The 19,109-nt window shown below is 66.3% G+C and overlaps 1 protein-coding gene across 4 annotated transcripts in view; it reads left to right on the forward strand.

The window, feature by feature from the left end:
• Positions 1 to 19,109, forward strand: part of SEC24D (SEC24 homolog D, COPII coat complex component) — a 32,545-nt gene that overhangs the window by 5,503 nt on the left and 7,933 nt on the right. For all 4 annotated transcript variants that reach the window (XM_045831216.1, XM_045831217.1, XM_045831219.1 and 1 more), the window contains exons 3-15: positions 448 to 574; positions 2,442 to 2,587; positions 3,870 to 4,109; positions 4,371 to 4,498; positions 4,768 to 4,879; positions 5,782 to 5,909; positions 9,171 to 9,309; positions 11,442 to 11,557; positions 13,780 to 13,904; positions 15,418 to 15,609; positions 16,198 to 16,291; positions 17,381 to 17,497; positions 18,103 to 18,273. In XM_045831216.1, the coding sequence (XP_045687172.1) occupies positions 448 to 574; positions 2,442 to 2,587; positions 3,870 to 4,109; positions 4,371 to 4,498; positions 4,768 to 4,879; positions 5,782 to 5,909; positions 9,171 to 9,309; positions 11,442 to 11,557; positions 13,780 to 13,904; positions 15,418 to 15,609; positions 16,198 to 16,291; positions 17,381 to 17,497; positions 18,103 to 18,273 (1,835 nt within the window). The remainder of the gene's footprint in view (positions 1 to 447; positions 575 to 2,441; positions 2,588 to 3,869; positions 4,110 to 4,370; positions 4,499 to 4,767; positions 4,880 to 5,781; positions 5,910 to 9,170; positions 9,310 to 11,441; positions 11,558 to 13,779; positions 13,905 to 15,417; positions 15,610 to 16,197; positions 16,292 to 17,380; positions 17,498 to 18,102; positions 18,274 to 19,109) is intronic.

Here is a 19,109-nt window from a genome sequence, read left to right on the forward strand (position 1 = left end):
GTTTGTCAGGGAGCCTGGAGCACAGGTTTCGTCTGTCCGGCTCAGGACCCTGTGCAGGGGCCGCGGGAGGGGCCAGTCTGTGACCCTTGGCCCGTGGTTTGGGGGCTTTCTTTTGGCATAAGCACGTCTGGCTCTGTCTCACGGCCCGGTTTCCCTTCCTGTTGAAGTTCTGGTACTGACTTCTCGTCATCTCTGATCACTGTGACATGTGGCCGGCTGTGTCTGCAGATAGTGCTGGCACCTCCCCCCCTTTGCCCGGAGGACAAAGGCCAGAGGGCACCCAGGACTTTGCAGTCTGACCCCCGCCAACCTGGACAACCCTTGCTCGGGCTGGTCCCCACCCACAGGGCCCCACCGCGCCCTGCTCGCCCCGCCCACCCGCTGCCGTTCAGCACCGGTCGTCCCGGCACCGGCGTCCTCTGCTGACTCTGCCTTCTTCCCTTGCAGGCACAATGAAGCCAGCCGGGCCTTTGGGGGCTGCCCCTGGGGCAGTGTTGCCCCAGGGCCCCCCGCCCCCTGGACCCCTCCCGCTGGGCCAGAACGGAGCTCATGCCCAGGGTCTCCTTCCCCAGAGGTGAGTGAGGCGGACTCCGGCCCTCCTGCGTCTGTTCGGCTACGTGTCTCTCACGTCCCTGGGGAACCTGCTTGTTTGCTGGCTGGAAGTCTGCCCCTGGATCCGGCCGCATGCTGGAAGGGACCCCCCGGAAAACCGCCCCAAGACACGGAGCGGTCAAAGTCAGGGAGACCAGTCCTGGCCCAAACAAAAGTCTGTAAAGTCACCGGGTCGGCACGGGAGGCGTCACCGTTGGGTCACATCCATCCTCTTCCAGGGTTTTGTATCCATCTCTCCCTCCCTCGGGTGTCTGCGGCCCGCACTCCCCAGTACAACCTGAGTCCCCAGGCCCTTAGTTCCTCCACGGAACTGAGCCCCGTGCCAGTCGGTGCTTGGTACACAGTTTGAACGTTCAGTCAGACGGTGGCCCACGGAGAGCGTGGATTCCATGCCCGGGGCGGGGGGCTCTCGAGAGCAGAGCAGGGCGGCAGTGAAACGAGACCAGCTCCTTCCTCCGGGGGAGGGAGCCTGTGCCACACCCTCCCTGCCGGAAACCCACTGCCGTCCGTCCGTCCGTCCCACACAGTTGGGGGTGTGAGGCAGGAGAACCCCCATGTGCGTCTGGACCCTGGTGCGGCCAGCCAGTCACGCTGCCGAGGGCCCCTCCGGCCCTCCGACAGGGCCTCCCGAGGGTGCCGCTCCCTGGCTCCCCAGGGCCTGGCGGCCGTGGCCAGGGAGGAGGCAGCTGACAGCGAACGCAGGGAACAGGATGAGTCTGCGTGATTCACGTGGGGCTGCCGTTTGAGGAAGGGGCAGAGGGCAGAGGGCAGAGGGCAGACCGCAGACCTGGGGCCCACCCTGCCGCCCCTTCTCGGGGGTCTTGGGGGGAAGCAGAAAGATGGAGCCCCAAGCAGCCCCTTCCCATCGCAGCCCTTAGCTTGCTGGGTGGCGCTGGTGACGCTCTGGCATGCCCAGGCCGCAGCCCCTGCCTTGTCCTGGGAGGGGACGGAGCGCCCGGTCCGGAGGGCGGGGTCGGGACCCTGAGACACTGCCTGTGCGAGCGCGGCTCAGGCGTGTCTCCAGAAGAGACGCGGAACTCCGACAGCTGCCTCGGGGCTGCGAGCGGGTCTGGGTCGCTGGCTCTGGCCGGGATGGGACGGGCCCTTCTGGTTCGTCGCCTGCGCCGGGTCCTGGAGGGCGGTGGACCGGGGCCCTGCGGGCAGGCAGCCCCCGGTGGGCGTGGGGCTGCGCGCGCAGCACCTGGGTCCAGCACGGGCAGCGGGTGGGCTCCGGTGTCCGGACGTGCGTGCGGCTCCTGGCTCGGGCGGTGGCCGGCCGGGACGGGCGCTTTCCCGTGAGCCTGGGTTTCCTTCTCGCGCCGGGAAGCGCTGGGTGCGGCGGAGAGTGTGGGGGGCCGGAGCACCCGGACCAGCCGCGTGCAGCGCACGGAGCCAGGCAGGACTGCGCAGTAGCGGCCGCCGGTGCCGCCCCCGCGGATGGACACCGCGTCCTCCACAGCGTCCGTTCCCACTGGCCCAGGCCGCACCGGGACCCCTGTCACCGCGGTTCCCAGCCCGGCGCGCAGACCCCGCCCCTCCCCCCACCGTGCGTGCCCCTGCTCCCCCGGGACTGTGAGTGGAGGGCGGGCGGGAATGGGGCGGAAATGAAAAAGTCGGGGAAAGTCTAGGACGCAGGCCGAGCCGCCGTGGTTACCAGGGTGCTGCTCCGTGGCGCGTTTGAGCTCACCCCGAGAACGGGGGGAGACAGCGCGGATCTCGGTCCTCACCGGACGGGCGGGCGTGGGGGGTGTTCCCGGCCGCTGACACTCGCTGAATGGCCTTCGTGCACCAAACCGCGCTGTTGTTGAGCGACCCTCCTCCCCTCCCAGGTTCCCAGGTCCTCCGCCCGCGAGCAGCGCGGCTCCGGCCTACGCCCAGTACGCGCCCACCGGGCCGCCGTCGTACCCGAGCCCCGCGGCCGCCTCGCCGGTCTCCCAGCTGGGCGCGCAGCTCCAGGCCATGCACGTCGGCGGCGGTAACTCCCTCTCTGCACGGGCTCTGTCGGCGGGTCCTGAGCCCACCGCTGATGGGGAGGGTCTCTTCCTTTGCACAGTGGACGTGACTCTGGGACACTCGGTATTATTTGTCTGTGCTGTGTAAGGCCCTAATCAACTTCTCCCTGCTCACGCTGTCATTCATTTCAAGGCCGTTGAAGGGCCCCCAGAGTGCCTTACGCACTGTATAGAACAACAGAGAACGGAAAATGCCCGTGTCGCAAACAGACGTCAGAGCAGTGAACGTATTTCAGGACACACGAGGGCCGTTTGAGCCTCACGCTGTTCCCTGGGGCCCCAAATAAGACGCAGAATCATCCTCCTCGGTTCAGAGCGCCTGATGCCCCGTTCAGGATGGGGCCCAGAGGCCGCGGGGACAGCTGCGGGAGGGGAACGGCTTGGGCCCAGAGTGACATGGGTGCAGAGCCGGGGACCCTGGGGGGTTGCAGACACACCCCACCACCCCTCAGTCCCAGCAGCCAGCCCTTCGTCTTCCTGAGGGGCGTTCCCATCCCTCACAGTGTTTTAGAATCGTCGGTAGAAACCCCCTCAGAGTGTAGTCTTTCTCTCTCCCTCTCTCTCTCTCTCCCTTTCTCCCTCTCTCTCTCCCTCTGTCTCTCTCTCTCTCCCTCTCTCCCTCTCTCTTCCTCTCTTCCTCTCTCTCTCCCTCTGTCTCTCTCTCTCTCTCTCTTTCACTGGTTCCGAAACGGATAAATCTCCAACAAAGCAACTCGGTCTCCCACGACCGGCTACAGGACGCACGGTCTGGCCCCACAGCCGTCTCCAGGACGGCGGGCGGGAGCCCTGTGGGCAGCCCAGCCTTCCCCCGGGAATCTCTCCCCGGCCCTGGAGCGCCCTCGCCCGGGGCAAGCGCAGGGCGCGGCTGGCTTTCTGCCTGTGCGCTGCCTGGGTGACGCCCGCCCCGTGACGGCGCGTTGCCCACGCGACCTTTACGGCGCGTGCCAGATGCGGCTTCTGAGCTAGCGGCCCGCGTCGCATGGAGCCCACGCACCCGCCTTAGCGTCCACCCTGCTCCCGCTCTCACTGGGATGATTAGCGTTGCTTCTCCCCTGTGAGAAGCTCCCGGCACCAGCCGCCCCCAGTAGCACCCGCGTCACTCTCTGAACGAAGGTTCCGTCCTGTGGCAGGAACTTAGGCCCCGGGTCTGGAGGGCGCCCCTGGCTCCGGTTGGGGCTGTCGCGGCTTCCGGCCTCGCAGGGGTCGGAGGGCGGGTGTGGGTGACCGGTCCTCTTTCTCCCACAGGTTCGGGCACGGCGCCCCCCGGCCAGGGCCCTCCCCGACCCCCGCAGCCGTCCATCCTGCAGCCCGGGTCGCAGGTCCTCCCGCCGCCGCCCACTGCACTGAACGGCCCTGCCGGCCCCCCCATGCCCCCGCCGGCGCACAGGCAGGGCGGGCTCCCTGGGCCTGCCCCTCCCAGTGCCCAGCTCCAGCCCCCGCCCCTGCCGGGACAGAGCCCGGGCTCCGGATACGCCCCGCAGCAGGGTAAGGCGGGCAGGGCCCCGAGCCCTGGCCGGGCCCCTGGGGCCGCCCCTGCCGGCACATCCGCCCGCCCCGCTGCTGGGCGCTGCCGCCGGCTGTTAAGGAAGGGGACTTTCTGAGCAGTGGGCACGGCGAAGGGGGGGGCGGGTGGTCTCCCTGCCTGCGGGAAGGGGTGGAACCGACATGCCTGGCTGCCCGCGTGGTGTCGTCTGTGAGCCCTGGGTTGGGGTCACAGCCGTCGTCTGTGAAACGTCTTCCAAACAGCCAACTACGGCCCCCCGATGCCGGGGCCGCAGCTTGCCTACCCGGGGGGCTTCCCCGCGGGGCCCGCGCAGATGGCCGGCCCGCCCGCACCCCAGAGGAAGCTGGACCCCGACGCTGTGCCCAGCCCAGTAAGTGCCTCCTCGCCCCCCTCCCCATCCCGCCCCCCGCGAAGGGCCACCTGCACCGCAGCTCACAGACACTGCCCCCTGGGCCCGCATCTCTCCGTCCCTGACGGTCGGTGCACCGTGCCCCCCACACCGAGGGGCTCCCTTCCCTGTGTATGTGTGTGTGTGTGTGTGTGTGTGTGTGTGTGTGTCTGGGGCCCATGGGCCAGGGCGCACCAGGCTCTCCAGGCAGATTTTCCTCTGACGTTCTGTGGACTCGTCTTCTTGGTCAGATCCAGGTGATCGAGGATGACCGCGCCACCAGAGGGGGACAAGTGTACGTCACCAGCACCCGAGGCCAGGTCCCCCCGCTGGTCACCACGGACTACGTGGTGCAGGACCAAGGTATGTGTGCTCTCAGCGGTGGTGTCGGTTGAGGCTTTTCGGTTTGCGCCGTTATTGTCAAGCTCGTCCCGGCACCTCTCCATAACGACTTCGCTGATGGGGGCCCCTCGGTGGTTGGCTCCGCGGGTCTGTGCCCACCCGGCCGCAGAGCCCCGGTGCCGGACGGGGCCTCGCTCGGGGTCTGGCCACGGCACCGTCTGTCCCTTCGACCCGAGTGGGTGCCTGAGCTCCCCCAGCCTCGGTCGGTCTCCCCACACTGTGCTGGCAGCCAGCACCTGGGTGCCCTGGGGGACGGGGCCCCGCAGAGCACAGGGAGCGCCCGGCACCGAGCACAGCACAGAGTGAGCTGGCCGTCAGTGACTCACAAAGTCTAGCATTTCCGGTGCAGTGCGGCTACAAGTAGAATTTTCATGTCTAAATCTAATGTTCACGTGTAAGACAAGGCCTGGTCACACGGACCGTGGTGGGCAAAGCGGCCCCTGCTGGGGGGAGTGGGGTCCACAAGCCTCGCCCGCCCGCAGCGGGCCCGGCGGGGGCGGAAGGTGAGGAGGGCGGGCCGGGCTCCACGGTCCTGCGCCCTCGCTGTGGCTCCTCCGCGGACTCTCAGCGCCCCCCACGCCTGCAGGGGGCTCTGTCACCGCATGCTCGTGGGAATGATGACAAAACACCTCCTTCCCGTTCTTACGGCAGAACTCGGTGCCGTGTCGCGCGAGACGCTGCAGTGTGCCCGGGTTGTAGTTGGCACAACTGCCCGATGCTACTGCTTTCTTAAGAAACCGTGCACGGAGTCCTACAGCTAAGGCGGTGCCCTGTCCCGAAGCGTCGCGACAGGGGCGCAGACGGGACCGGGCCGACCTCCTCGGGCCCATGCTAACTGAGCGCGTCTCTGACCGTTGTTCCAGGCAATGCCAGCCCGCGCTACATCCGCTGCACCACGTACTGCTTCCCCAGCACGTCGGACATGGCCAAGCAGGCCCAGGTGCCCCTGGCCGCGGTCATCACGCCCTTCGCCGCGGTCCCTCCGAACGAGGTAAGGGGGTGAGCAGAGCGGCTCCACGACTCGCCGGCTCCGAACCTCTGCCTGCAGCCGCGTTTCCTCCACGTTGTCTCGCAGTGTGAACAGGAGGGGGTGTGTACGGTGCAGACACGTCGCTCCATGTGTCGGGGTCCCACACGCGGCCCAGCTGGGTGCTTTCGCGCCCTCGCCCTGGTCGCTGGTTCCCGTCTTTGTTGTGCAGATGAGAAGCGCCCCCCACTACGGAGACACTGCATAGCTTTTGTGTTTTCAGAGGGTCTTCACGGGCATTTGCTGGAAGGGTTTCTCTTCGGGCTTCTGCACGCTGCCCCGCCCCGCCCCCTGCCCCGCCCCCTTAGCCTGGTGAGCTGCTGTTGGGCCTTCAGACTGAACCCGGTCTCAGGGGGCGTGGCCACACGGCCCACGTGACTCCCTCTCCCCAGCTCCCTGATACAGTGTATCACAGTTGGCAACACTGTGTCCGCGTGCTGGGTTGTGTCTCTCCCGCTGGCTCCATGGTGGTGGGGATGCAGCTCCCTGATACAGTGTATCACAGTTGGCAACACTGTGTCCGCGTGCTGGGTTGTGTCTCTCCCGCTGGCTCCATGGTGGTGGGGATGCAGCTCCCTGATACAGTGTATCACAGTTGGCAACACTGTGTCCGCGTGCTGGGTTGTGTCTTTGTCCAGCCGGGCTCCGTGAGGGTGGGGACATCTGGTGCACCCCCAAGACCTACAGCAGTTCCGGGAACATTTTTGTGCTTGATAAACATTTTGTGCGTTCACTGCACAATGCCACTCATGTCTGGAAGTAGTCTGGGATTTGGAGGACCAGCGCCTTGAGGAGACGCTCGCCGTGGGGGTCCGGGCGCGAGCACTCACAAGGCGCCCACGCTGTGTGACACTGAGTGGGTCACGCCGACGCCCCGGAGCCCCGTGGAGGGTGGGGCCTGCACCGCTGAGTCTTCTCTCTGCAGCGTCCGACATTCACCTGGATTTCCCTGTTGTGTGTCAGAGAAAGTGTTTTCATCTCCCCCACACACACGTTCTTGTGAAGAATGGCCGTCTGGGGACCCGGCCAGACCGACGGCCGTGCGGCCTGGGGAGGCAGTTGCTGCAGGGGTTCCCGGACAGGGAGTTGAAACCAACAAAGAGCTTTGGGCGTGTGTGGACCGGCGTGTCCCCCCCCCCCCGGGGTGTCTACTCTGAAAGGGGAGGTGGTGGTGTGGTTTCTCTGTCGCACTCATTTACAGGGTCAGTTTCGTCGCCGCCGCGCGCGGTCACACCTGGACTTAGGAGTTCCGGAGGGTGCCTTGCGCGCCCGCCCCTGGGCTGCCGCGCCTGGCTGCGTGGCGGCTGTGTGGTGTGACCGTGTGTAGGCAGCGCCCTCGCTATGGGGGACTGTTAGTGAGTTCGGTCGCGTTGTGACACAGGAGTTCGCCCCGCGGATACTCGCAGCTCACTCAGCAGGTGCCGGAGACCGCGCTCCGTGCGCTGCGCCGTGGCACCGAGACCGCGGGTGAACCGAGCTCTCGGCCCGTCCTCCCGCGGGCGGCCTGCAGTCACCCAGCAGCGCCCCGCTCTCCCTGGCAGGGCGCCGCAGGGCCGCCCTCGCTCGCGCCCCCAAGAGGGGGGAGGCGTGCCCGTGACCGCAGAGACTCCGCCGGCGGCCCAGCCGGAGCTGGCCCGCCCGCGCTCGCCGGGACTCATTTGCTCATCGTTTCGGGAGCTGGGGCGCCCTCTCCCGGCCGCCCGGCTGCCCGTCTGCCCCGGGCCTCACAGTCGGTTGTTCCCCGTGTCTGGGGGTGGCCACGCTTCCACGGGTGCCCCTGATTGACCCAGGCCCCGCTTCTTCCGAGAGAGACCGCCCGCCCGCGCGCCGGCCCGTCGGGACCCAGGCAGGGCGGCAGCACACCGGGCGGGCGGGGACCAGGGTCCTCACAGGACACGGCCGTCCTGGAGGCCGCCGCGGGGCGGGCGCGCGGGGAGGGGAGGGGAGAGGGGGCCGAAGTGCACAGCGAGAACGCGGACTTGGTAGACAGGGTGCCCCCGGGGTCGCCTGCCGCCCTGCAGGGGCGCTCTCCCCCAGGAGGACTCAGCGCCCCCTGCAGACAGTGGGGGGGGAGGGGCTGAGGGCAAGAAACTAAGTTTTCTTGGCTATTGAGTAAATTTGCCACATTCTGTCATTTCTACACAATGTATCCTTAAGATAACCTGTATTTCATGTTGTTTAATCTCACTCTGTTTTACCCAGACTATTTTTTAACCATGATTGAATTTTTTTTTCATGGAAAGCATGGGTTTCTCCATTTCGTGATGCTAAGAGAAGGCCTAAGGTCTAAGCAGCACTTAAGGCCACGCTGTTAGAGCCGCACGAAGTGAACGCAGCGGTTACCCTGCGCGCGTCACCCTCGGGGAATCGGGCGGCTTTGGTTTGCAGCTGCACGGCGCCCCCTCGTGGGCGTGTGGCCGCACAGCGCCCCTCCGTCCGCCGTCCGCCGTCCGCGTCCTAAATCTGCAGCCGCCTGGGTTGCCCGTCCCGTCTCTGAAACGCAGACTCCGCGGGGAGACCCGCGCGCTCAGACTGCCCCCCTGAGGCCTGCAGTTGCGCAGAGGAAAGCGCACCTCCGTGCGGGGCCCCAGTGGGCCTGCGCTCCGTGGCGCTGAGCGTCCTTTTGCTCCGGGAACCCCGTCCGGGCTGGGTTCGCAGGGCGGGCGCTCCGAGCCGAAGAGAGTGGCGCTGCTGCCGGTTCCCGGCTCTTCTCCGCCCCTGCTGCCTGCCCCCCCCCCCGCCCGCCCGCTGCCTCTGACGGCGCCTTCGCCTTCGGGCCTGGCTCCTGCCCGCGCGCAGAGGGCCTCCCCGGGCGCTGCAGATGGGAGGTTGCCCACGGAGTGGGGGGGGGGACTTGGGAAACCCTAACCCCTGCCTCGGTGGCCCCGGCAGCGGCTGCCTCATACGCTGAGTCTTCCCTTTCACGCGGAGAAACGGCCCAAAGTGTTCTGTTCTCTTCCATTTCTAAATCACGAGGAGGAAGTCACACACACCCACGCCCATGTAAACAGGCGCCCCCTGACGCACGTGTTCGTCCGCACACCGCCCCGCCTCCGCAGGCTGTCAGCGAGGCCTCCCCGCTCTCCTGGCGGAGGACCCGCGGGGCTGGGGGTCCCGGCCCGGGGGTGAGGGGGGGGCGCAGGCGGCAGGCAGCCGGCCCCCGGCTCCCGGAGGCCCCTGGGGGTGCGCCGGCGCCTGCGCGCTCACCGGCCTTGCCTCTCGCAGGGCCCCCTGTACCTGGTGAATCACGGAGAGACCGGCCCAGTCCGATGCAACCGGTGCAAGGCCTACATGTGCCCCTTCATGCAGTTCATCGAGGGAGGGCGGCGGTACCAGTGCGGCTTCTGCAGCTGCGTGAACGACGGTGAGTCCCCCGCGCGCGGACGCGCTCCCTCCGCCGGGAGGAAGCCGCGCTCAGGCTCCCGGGGAGCGCGGGGCTGCGCCTGACCCCCCACCCGCGGCCGCCTTGCAGCCCCGCGCTCCGAGGAAGGCCGCCCGGGTCATGCTCTGCGAGTGAAGGTCGAGTTTCACTTCGCCTCTTGAGTGTGGGGAGAGACTCAGGAGCCCCTCCTCCCCCCCCAGTGTGGGGCTCGTGCGTGTCTGGGAGCCCCCCCACCCCGTGGGGCCTGGGCTGGGCGGTTTCTTCTCAGGGAAATGGCATTTCATCTGCCTTTGCAGTCGACAGACTGGCGAGACTTTTCCTCCTTCCTCCTTCCTCCGCGTTGTCCTTGAGCGTGAGCTCAGCGGTGTGCGGGGGAAGCCAAGTCACGACTGAGGGCTGTAACGTGGGCACGGAGTCCCCCCAACACTGAGCACGAACAGGAAGGGTCTTCCCGGGGTCCCTGCGTCTTCAGTTTCCCTCCGGGACGACGTGGCTGGTGTGGGACAAACGGCGAACTTGCTGGAAGCGCTTCCACTTACTGCTGTGGGACGTGCTGTGCTTCTGACTCTTTGGGGTCCAGCGGAGCCGTCCTCGGGCCCGAGCGTCCTTCAGGGTCAGAGGAGACGGCGCTTCTCTGCTGCAGCGAGCGGGAAGCCCGCCGGCGCGGTCCCCGGCCCAGTCTTCCCCGCCACAGGGCCCGGAGACGGGACAGTGAGGGGGGGGGTGCAGGGGACAGAGGCCTGCAGGAAGGCAGGCGTCTGGTGGCACGGGCCGGGCGGCGGGGTGGCTGGAATTCTCGACTGGAAGACGTGGCAGACAGCAGGAAGCGCTGACAGTGTAGAGGTAACTACCTGGTGTAGAGGTAGTTCGTCGTAAGGGGAAGGGTCTTCACGAGTGACCTCGGGTGTGTGAGTGACAGTGGACCCCGACACCGTGGAGAAACCGCTGGGCCGTGGCACCGGGCACGGCCAGGGGCGTCCCCCCTCGCCCCAGTGTCCCGGAGCCCCCGCCGCCCCCCCTAAGGCCCTCGTGTCCCCCTCGCTGGGCCGAGCCTGGCCGTGCCCCACGTCCCGCGCCTGTTCCAGACGCCGGCCTGCCCCAACGCGGCGGCCCCTCCGTGTGTGGGAGCCCGGTCCGGGTTGTCGTCACGGGGACGGTCGCCGTGCGTTGAGGGAGTGGAGCAGCCGAGCCCCAGGGGGCGGGTGCCGTGAAGCCCGGTCTGTGCGACCGCACGTCGGCTCCCCGCCGGACACGGAGGGCGCTGGAACAAAGGGCCGCGCTCTGCGGCCTCACAGCCGGAGCCGTGGTTCTTCGGGACACGCTGAGAACCAGAGCTGTTCCGAGTCCTCCCCTCGCCCGTGGCCGGCAGCCCGCCCCGTGGGTCTCCCGCTGCCAGCCCGGCTCACGGAACCCGGGCCATATTGGTGCAAGCGCGTGGCCTGCGACTCCGGGCCACTCCGGGCGGTGGGCCGCCCTCCAGCGCTCTGCCCGCACGCACCTCCGCCCACACGGGAATCACACCGAGGGTCCCTCGGCCGCGGCCTGAGCAGCGTCCTTTTTCCCGAATACGGTCATCCCTCCGCGCCGCAGCCAGACACGCGCGGACTCCCGTGTAAACTCCCGGGCTGGGCTGCAGGCACCTCTCCCTGCAGGACAGTAAATACCGCAGTTCCTGGTGCGGCCCAGGTAGCCAGTGCACGTCGGGTAGGTGTGCTGAAGGCGGAAATAGTGAGGAAAGCCGGAGTTCCTTCTAAGAGAGGCCAGCAGAGGGGGCAAGCAGATTCTGGCTGCGACACCCGCAGAACACCGGCATCTCTGCGGTGTCCAAACCGTCACTGCCCTCTGTCGCTGGTACCTTGCAGGAAGGTCAAAGGGTTTTGTTGTTGCTGCTGCTGTTGTTGTCGTTGTTGCTGTGTTTAGGAAGCCCTCCTTCGTTCCCAGACAGGCTCTGTAGACAGCGGGCACTGAGCACGCACAACATTCCGGCCGGAGTGCCCGTGTCCCCTCGGACGAACCCCGCCCCTCCTCCCCCTGCAGCGGGCGGTGGGTGCAGACTCCCCACACGGTCTGTGCCGCTGCGGGAACCAAGGTCCCCTCCCCTTCTGTCCCGGCAGTCCCGCCCTTCTACTTCCAACACCTGGACCACATGGGCAGGCGGCTGGACCACCACGAGAAGCCGGAGCTGTCCCTGGGGTCCTACGAGTACGTGGCCACGCTGGACTACTGCCGGGTGAGTGTCCCCGGGCGCCCGGTGCTGGCGTGTGGCCTCAGGCCCGAGGGTGGGCGTCGCCTTCACGTGTGAGGGACTGCTCTTGATTCACTCACCAAGCCTGTGGGTGGGGGCCGGGGGCCAGGCCCTCTGGGCTGGTGACTCGGGAAAACAGCCAAGCCACCCACGGCGGTGGCCATTTCATTTTTAAATATTTTATTTATTTATTCTTAGAGAGAGGGGAAGAGGAGAAGGAGAAAGAGAGGGAGAGAAACATCAATATGTGGTTGTCTCTTGCGCCCCCTACTGGGGACCTGGCCCACAACCCAGGCCTGTGCCCTGACCAGGAATCGAACCTGTGACTCTTTGGTTCACAGGCCGGCGCTCAGTCCACTGAGCCACCCCAGCCAGGGCTGCAGTGGCCACTTTTGTCAGGTGGTGCTGGACGTATAAAACGGCGAGTTAATTCCCATGTCCCTCCCACCTAGAACGAGCTGGGTTCCTAAGGCTGCCTCTGCCGGGTCGGGCCTCTCCTCGTCTCAGAACAATGTCCCTGCAAGGCCAAAGCTCGGCCGGCGTGGTCAGCAGGGCGGTGACGCGTCTCTGGGCCCCCCTGCGCTGCTGTCACCCCCTGAGCCAGGCTCTCGGAGTCCCCGCGGGACCCTCAGCAGCCGCGGGCTCCCCCCACTGCCTGGCTCTGGAGCGTTACATTGGGCGGTTGAGTTTCCTTCCAAGACCACGACTCCAGGGCCCCAGACCGCCTCCTCAGCTGTGTCTTCATTTGTTCTGAACTCTGGCCCCTGCTCGGGCGCACCTCTCCTCCCTCGTGGGCTCCCTGCTCCGTGTCAGGGCCCCCAGCAGTGGCGGCCGAGTGAGCCCCGCCCCGCCCCGCCCCAGGGTCTGGCTGGGATTCACGGGCTGCAAGTGCGCAGGCGCTCAGCTGCCTCTGACGTCATCACAGCATCACAGCGGTTGCTCGCTGAATCTGTGGGTTTTCTCCCAGACCCTGGCTCCCGAGGCCTCGCCCCAGCTTCTGTCCTGGGCGCCTGCTGGCGGACCGCTCCGTGTGCGGAGGACGGATCACAGAGAACATTGTTTCCGTTGCTCGGATACGCAAATTTTCTCAATTAACATAACTTGCATTTACTTTAGTGTTTTGCATGGTTTTTTGACTATATTGCATAGAACCCGTTCTTAAAGGGTAATGCTTTGTTGGTTTAAAATGTGACATTTGCACATAGCTTAGGAAACAACAACCTTTTGGTACAAATGAGTCGTTTCGGGGAGAAAACACCTCCTGAAGCCCCAGCTGCTTTGGGACAGCTTCTTCGCTCCTTACGCCTGGGGCCGAAAGGGCTGGCTAGGCAGAACGAAAATGTTCTGCTTAACTGTGATCAGTCCCTTGTAACTGGGGGTGGGGCGTGCGCTCCCCGGTCTCTGGAACCGGAGCGGAAATCCCACTGTGTTCTGGTTTCCAGTTCCCCGCCAAAAATGCCACATTGCCCTGATTTTACGCTTTTTTTAGTACAAACCTGGGCAAAGAGTCAGACATGTTTCTGGGAACAAAAGTCTCAGCATCTTAAACTCGGTTACCTGGAAATGTCCCAGACGCCCCGTTGGTGGGAAATTCTAAGCAGCAGGCAAGGGACCCGCTAAAAACTGTGCATTAGGAAGAGTTTTTTTGTAAGCTCAGTCTTTCTTTTATCATTCCAAGTGAGGTCCACAGTAAAAGATGCCGTGTCTTCAAATTTACTTATGGTTTAAATGTAAAATATAATGATGAGCTGCCCTACAGATTTGGATGATGACAAAGACCTTATTTTATTTACACGTGTTTTTTAAGATTTTATTTATTTTCAGAGAGGGAAGGGAGGAAGAGAGAGAGAGAGAAACATCAATGTGCGGTTGCTGGGGGCCGTGGCCTGCAACCCAGGCACGTGCCCTGACTGGGAATCGAACCTGCGACACTTTGGTTCGCAGCCCGCACTCAATCCGCTGAGCTACGCCAGCCAGGGCTACACGTGTGTTTTTAACACTGTGTGAACTTAAAGGAGAATCGCACAACCACATTTTCCTCCGTTCATTTTAGTTTATCTCATCACCAGGGTTAGATACTAAAGTGAACCTCTGTTGGGCGTCCCCTGCGTGTGGTGCCCGGTGCTCGCTGGGTCGGTGCGTGCGCGTGCGCGCGCGTGCGCGCTCTGTAACCGAGCTCTGCGCTCTGTCTGCCCCCCCCACCGCAGAAGAATAAGCCCCCCAGCGCCCCCGCCTTCATCTTCATGATCGACGTCTCCTACAGCAACGTCCAGAGCGGCCTGGTGAAGCTCATCTGCGAGGAGCTGAAGACGGTGCTGGAGAGGCTTCCCAAGTGAGTGCGGGACCCCCGCGCCGCTGCGACGCGGGGCTCGGCCGGAACAGGGGTGCGAGGGGCCCGGCGTCTCTGCCGAGGGGCACACCGGGTGACCGCCCCCCCCCCGACCCCGGTCCTCACGCAGCGCCGTTCTCAGCCCCCCTGAACGTCGGGGTGACCGTCCGCGCGAGCAGGGGGACCGGCGGGTCCAAGGGTTTCCTGCAGACGCCGTGCCAGACCCTTTCCAGCGGGGAGGGGCCCCACGTGCTGGGAGGAGCGGGGGGGGGGTGCTGTTCATTGTCAAAGGCGCTGGTTTCCCAGTGGAAGCCGTGGGCTGCGGGCGTGGTGGAGGGTTCTCGGGGATGCCAGAGAAGAGGACTCGTGTCCCAGGTCCCCGCTCGCCCCTGTGAGGCGTGTCTGACCCGAGGGTGGCTCTCTGCCGCGGGTGGGAACTGGCGCCGCGCGAGACTCGGGGGCAGGGCCAAGGCCTTTCTCGGTGAGAGGGGGATGTGCCTCAGACGCGGGCTAGGGGGCCTGGGGGACTGTGGCCGCCCCAGTCTAGGCGCCCCCTCCGCCTGGCCAGGGGCGCTCCGGGTGGTGCCAGCAGCCCGGGGCTCCCAAGTCCTCGGGCGGAGCGGAGGGGCGGCTCTGGGCCCCCAGGAGCGGTTTTGTTTGTACCCTTGATGCGGCAGTCACGATGTCCTGGGGCGGGGGGGGGGGGGATGGTTTGGGGAAGGAGTGCGGGCGTGTAAAGGACACTGGGGCGCTTTCGCACAGCGCTCCCGAAGGAAGGATGAGCGGGGGGGGGGGGCTCGCGGGGGCGAGGCTGCCAGCTGGGCCGCTGCACTCCTGTCCCCGCGCTCCCCCCTCAGCAGCCTCTGTCCGGCGGCTGCTCATGGCCCGAGGGATCGGCCTCCGGCCTCTGGGGCTTTCGTGTAACCTGTCCGCACGCGTGACACCCAGCACCGCAGGTGAGGGAGAGCCTGTGAGTGCTCAGGTGCGTTGTGGCACCGGCTCTCCAGTCAGCCCGTCGCTGCGAGCGCGGGAGTGGAGTCACCGGAGGCCAGGGCGCACGGGGCGGTCCTGTCTGTGTGGCCTCTTGCTCCTGCTTCTGCCTTGTCTGCCTCTGACCCGAGGGTGGCGCCAGAGAGGCCTGGGCTGGCAACAGAAACAAAACAAAACAAAACGAAATAAGACATCGCTATGGGTTGAGAATAGGGATGAGAAGAATTATGAGATTAAGAAAATATGAGCAACTGTTTTTATAATAGCTCTTTGACTTTATTCTTACTTTGAATTTTGAGAACTTTTTTAATCACCTGACCTGTTTTTCTGATACCGCCCCCCCCCCCCCACGCCCCGAGACCAGTGGTGGTGACCTCCGGTCTCCGACAGTTCAGGCCGGGCTGCAAACGCGTTTCCCTTTTCCACGCACTTCACGGGCGTGTGCTCGCTGGGCCTCGGGGGGAGGCTCTCTCCCGGCCCCGGAGGAAGAGCCCGCACTCTTGTCCCCCCCCCCGCCTCCCCCCAGGGACGAGCAGGAGGAGGCGACCGCCGTGCGCGTGGGCTTCGTCACCTACAACAAAGCGCTGCACTTCTTCAACGTCAAGAGCAGCCTGGCGCAGCCGCAGATGATGGTGGTGACCGACGTCGGCGAGGTCTTCGTGCCCCTGCTGGACGGGTTCCTCGTCAACTACCAGGAGTCCCAGTCTGTGATTCACGAGTGGGTGCCGCGGTCTCCCAGCACAGGCGCGGGCGTGGGTGCGGCCGGGCATCCACGTTTCCTTCGGCTCCGTCACACACACGTGACTTTGCGGTGCCGTCAGCAAGGGTCTGGGCCCGGGGGCTACAAAGCTCTGCCGCTGGGGCTCGCTCTGTGTCTTCTCCGTGTAGCCCAGTCCCCTAACAAGGGGGTGCGTCAGCGGCTCGCTCTCAGCCCTCCCAGCTCCCCCTCTTCGCTGCACAGCGAACACAGGCAGCTCTTTCCTGCCTGTGGCTGGGCGTGCCCAGTGGTCAGGGCGGTGACAGAGAGTCACGTGAGAGTTTACCCTCTAAGACGTCAGTGCACTCGGGAATAGGAGGGTGTCTCCCAAGAGTGTGACTCCGCAGTCGCGCCCACCCAGCCGTACGTTCCAGGGCGAGCCCAGGCAGGGCGGGGCTCCCTGAGGCCCGACCCCCGAGGCCCACCCCTGGGTGCTCAGGGCAGGCTAAACGCCTCCTGTCCCGGCCTGCGGGGAAGAGACCGGTGGGTGGCAGGCGTTCGAGGACACCCGGACACCGCAGACACCCTGCGTCCGTGCGTCTCTTGCAGCCTGCTGGACCAGATCCCCGAGATGTTCGCCGACTCCAGCGAGAACGAGACCGTCTTCGCCCCCGTGGTGCAGGCTGGCATGGAGGCGCTGAAGGTGAGCCGGCCCCCGGGGCTCGCCGGTGCGGGGTCACGGCGCACACACGCTCGATTCTGCAAAAGGAGGATCGCCCTCGGTGACGGGGTGGGCTGCTAGTGGCCGCTGCGGATGCCCACGGAGCTCAGGAGGGCGTGGCCCTGGCCGTGGGTGGGTGGCTCCCAGGCTCTGCACTCCAGCCCGGATCTGCCGGGGCTTCCCGATCAGCTCCTCCCTGTGCCTTTTCCGAGGACTTTACCTGATCTGCTTAAAAACAGTGCGGCAGGATCTGGGCCACCAGGTCTGGAGAGGGACCCCGTGCCCTGGGGCTGTGGCTGTCTGCAGGCCAGGGCCTCTCGGGAATGCCCGGGCTCTGGGAGGCGGGGTCGGGATCTCGCCTGCTTCCGAGTCCCTCCCAGGGCGGGGCAGAGGGGACTGCGACACAGGACATGACGTCATTAGCTGCCTTCTCAGAGGACGGGTTTGGGGTGGGGGCAGAGGACCCCGTTGGGAGCCCGGGGCTGTGGCCAGTGGGCCCCCACGTGAGGACGTTACAAGCGCCGGGACAAGCGTCTCATCCTCTGGGGACAGGCGGGGGGGGGGGGGCTGACCTCGAGTCCTCCGCGTTTCCTAAGGCAGTATCCTCCAACCCCAGTGCCTTCTTCTTAGTAGGAAATAGCCTGCCAGCCGTCCGCCTGCGGACGGGGCCCACCTGTGCACCCCCAAACGCGGCTCCAGGCCGAGGGAAGGGAGCAGTGGGTGCCGGGCTGAGGGACAGGTGTGCACAGGTGTGCACGGGTGTGCAAGGCCTGTGGTGCATGCCAGGAGAGCCAGGAGCCTCCTCCGGTGCGAGGGCTGGTGGGCGAGGGAGCGTCGGAGATTAGCCCGGACAGACAGACTCAGACAGACAGGCTGGAAACCGTCCTTTCCGAGCCCCGGCGGGTCCCGCCCCTGCGACGGGGAGAACGGGGCGCCAAGCCGACCTCGAGGGTCCGGGGAGACTCGCACTGTTCTCGGCTCAGAAGTGGTGCTTGTACTTCAAGTTACTCTCTGACGCCCTTGAAACAGAAGGTCCCCACCCAAGACGTCCCCTGTGACTTTGTCGCTCAGGCCGCAGAGTGTCCCGGGAAGCTGTTCATCTTCCACTCCTCCTTGCCCACGGCAGAGGCGCCCGGGAAGCTCAAGAACAGGGACGACAAGAAGCTGATTAACACGGACAAGGAGAAGGTGCGGGGGCTGCTGCCCTCGGAAGGGCCGTGCCTGGGCGCCGCGGGAGTCCTGCGGGGCGGGGGCTCCAGATCACCCGGGGGGTGGGGAGGGGAGGGGAGCCACACTCAGACCCGCATACGCCTGGAGAAGCTGTCTGCGTCTGGAGAACCGCCGTGGGGGGCACAGCGCGTTCAAGGACGGTCTCGGACTGGTCCCCTGAGTCAGCCGTGTCAGGGCCGGGGGAGCTGTAGCAGCGGGGGATGGGCTGAGTGAGGGGAGGGTGTGGGCCCTGCTGAGGGGGGCAGCTGTCCGCCTGCAGGACGCCCCGTGAGCTGGGACACGGCACCTCGCCCAGGCCTCTGGAGGAGGGTGGCGGGCGAGCGGCTTCGCGGAGCCGCCGGAGGAGCTGGGGTCACGCAGGGGTGCGCGGATGCGGGGCGGGGGCAGGCCGGAGCATGCGCGCCCTGCACTGACCGCGGCGGGGCGCTCCTGCGGCCGGCCCCCGGACTGTGACAGGGTCGCTTTTCACTTAGAAGTCAGGGCGGGTGCTGTGGGGCTGGGGAGCTCAGACCCGGCAGGCCTGTGCCCTCACCGCCCCCCCGCCCCCGCGTCTCCTCCCCCAGACGCTGTTCCAGCCCCAGAGCGGCGTCTACGACGCGCTGGCCCGGGACTGCGTGGCGCACGGCTGCTGCGTGACGCTCTTCCTCTTCCCCAGCCAGTACGTGGACGTGGCCTCCGTGGGCCTCGTGCCGCAGCTCACGGGGGGGACCCTCTACAAGTACAACAAGTTCCAGGTGAGCCCGCATGTCCCCCCGGGGTGCCCCCGGCTGCTGATGCCGCCGCTGCGGGGCTCAGACCCCAGGGCAGAGCGGCCCCTCGCTCCTGGCTGACAGGGGGGCCTGGAGCCCGTGGAGGCGGCGGCTCCCCAGCCCTGAGTGGGCAGCTCACGGAGCTCGTGCGGCCACAGAGCGCAGTGTCCACCGTGGGCAAAGTGAGGGGTCCTGCCGGGGTGTGGGGGGTGGGGTGACGGTGCGGGCGTGACAGTGTGCAGCGTCAGTGTGAGCGTGTCACCCACCACGTCACAGGGCGCGCTGCAGTGTGAGGCTGTCGTGTGGCAGAGCGACATGCCCCTGATTCCGTGACGGCAGATTCTGTCGTAAACAAGGGGCGCCTTTTGTGCCGCGCCCCATGTGTTGCGGGTACAACTTCATGCTCGGTCCCTTGGAGAGATGTTTGTCCAGTGACTGTGTCTGTTGTCCACCGTCACGGCCTGGGGGTCAGCCCGCCACACCCGCCCCTCCCCGCCGGAGCCGAGAGGGAGGGGAGCAGCCGGGTGCACTCTGCACGGCCTGGTCTGCGGGCAGGTGCCTTGCGCGCCCTCCCTGTGACATCCGAGACACGGGGCTCGGGAGGTGGGGGACACCAGTACCTCGAAAACTTAGCCTTTTGAGGGGCGGAGAGTGTGCCGGCCGCCTCCCCAGAAGGCGGGCGCGGAGGGGGCTCTGCTGTGCCCCCCACCCCCTCTCCCAGCCTGGGGACCGGGTGCGTGCCCTGCCCTCGCCGCAGCAGGAGGGGTCGGGGCGCCTGCCCGTGGCAGCGGAGTGGGCACGCGGCCCCCCAGTAGTGGCAG

This window comes from Phyllostomus hastatus, unplaced genomic scaffold (genome assembly GCF_019186645.2).
Source record: "Phyllostomus hastatus isolate PE091 unplaced genomic scaffold, TTU_PhHast_1.1 phas_contig_159, whole genome shotgun sequence".
NCBI classification, from domain to species: Eukaryota; Metazoa; Chordata; class Mammalia; order Chiroptera; family Phyllostomidae; genus Phyllostomus; species Phyllostomus hastatus.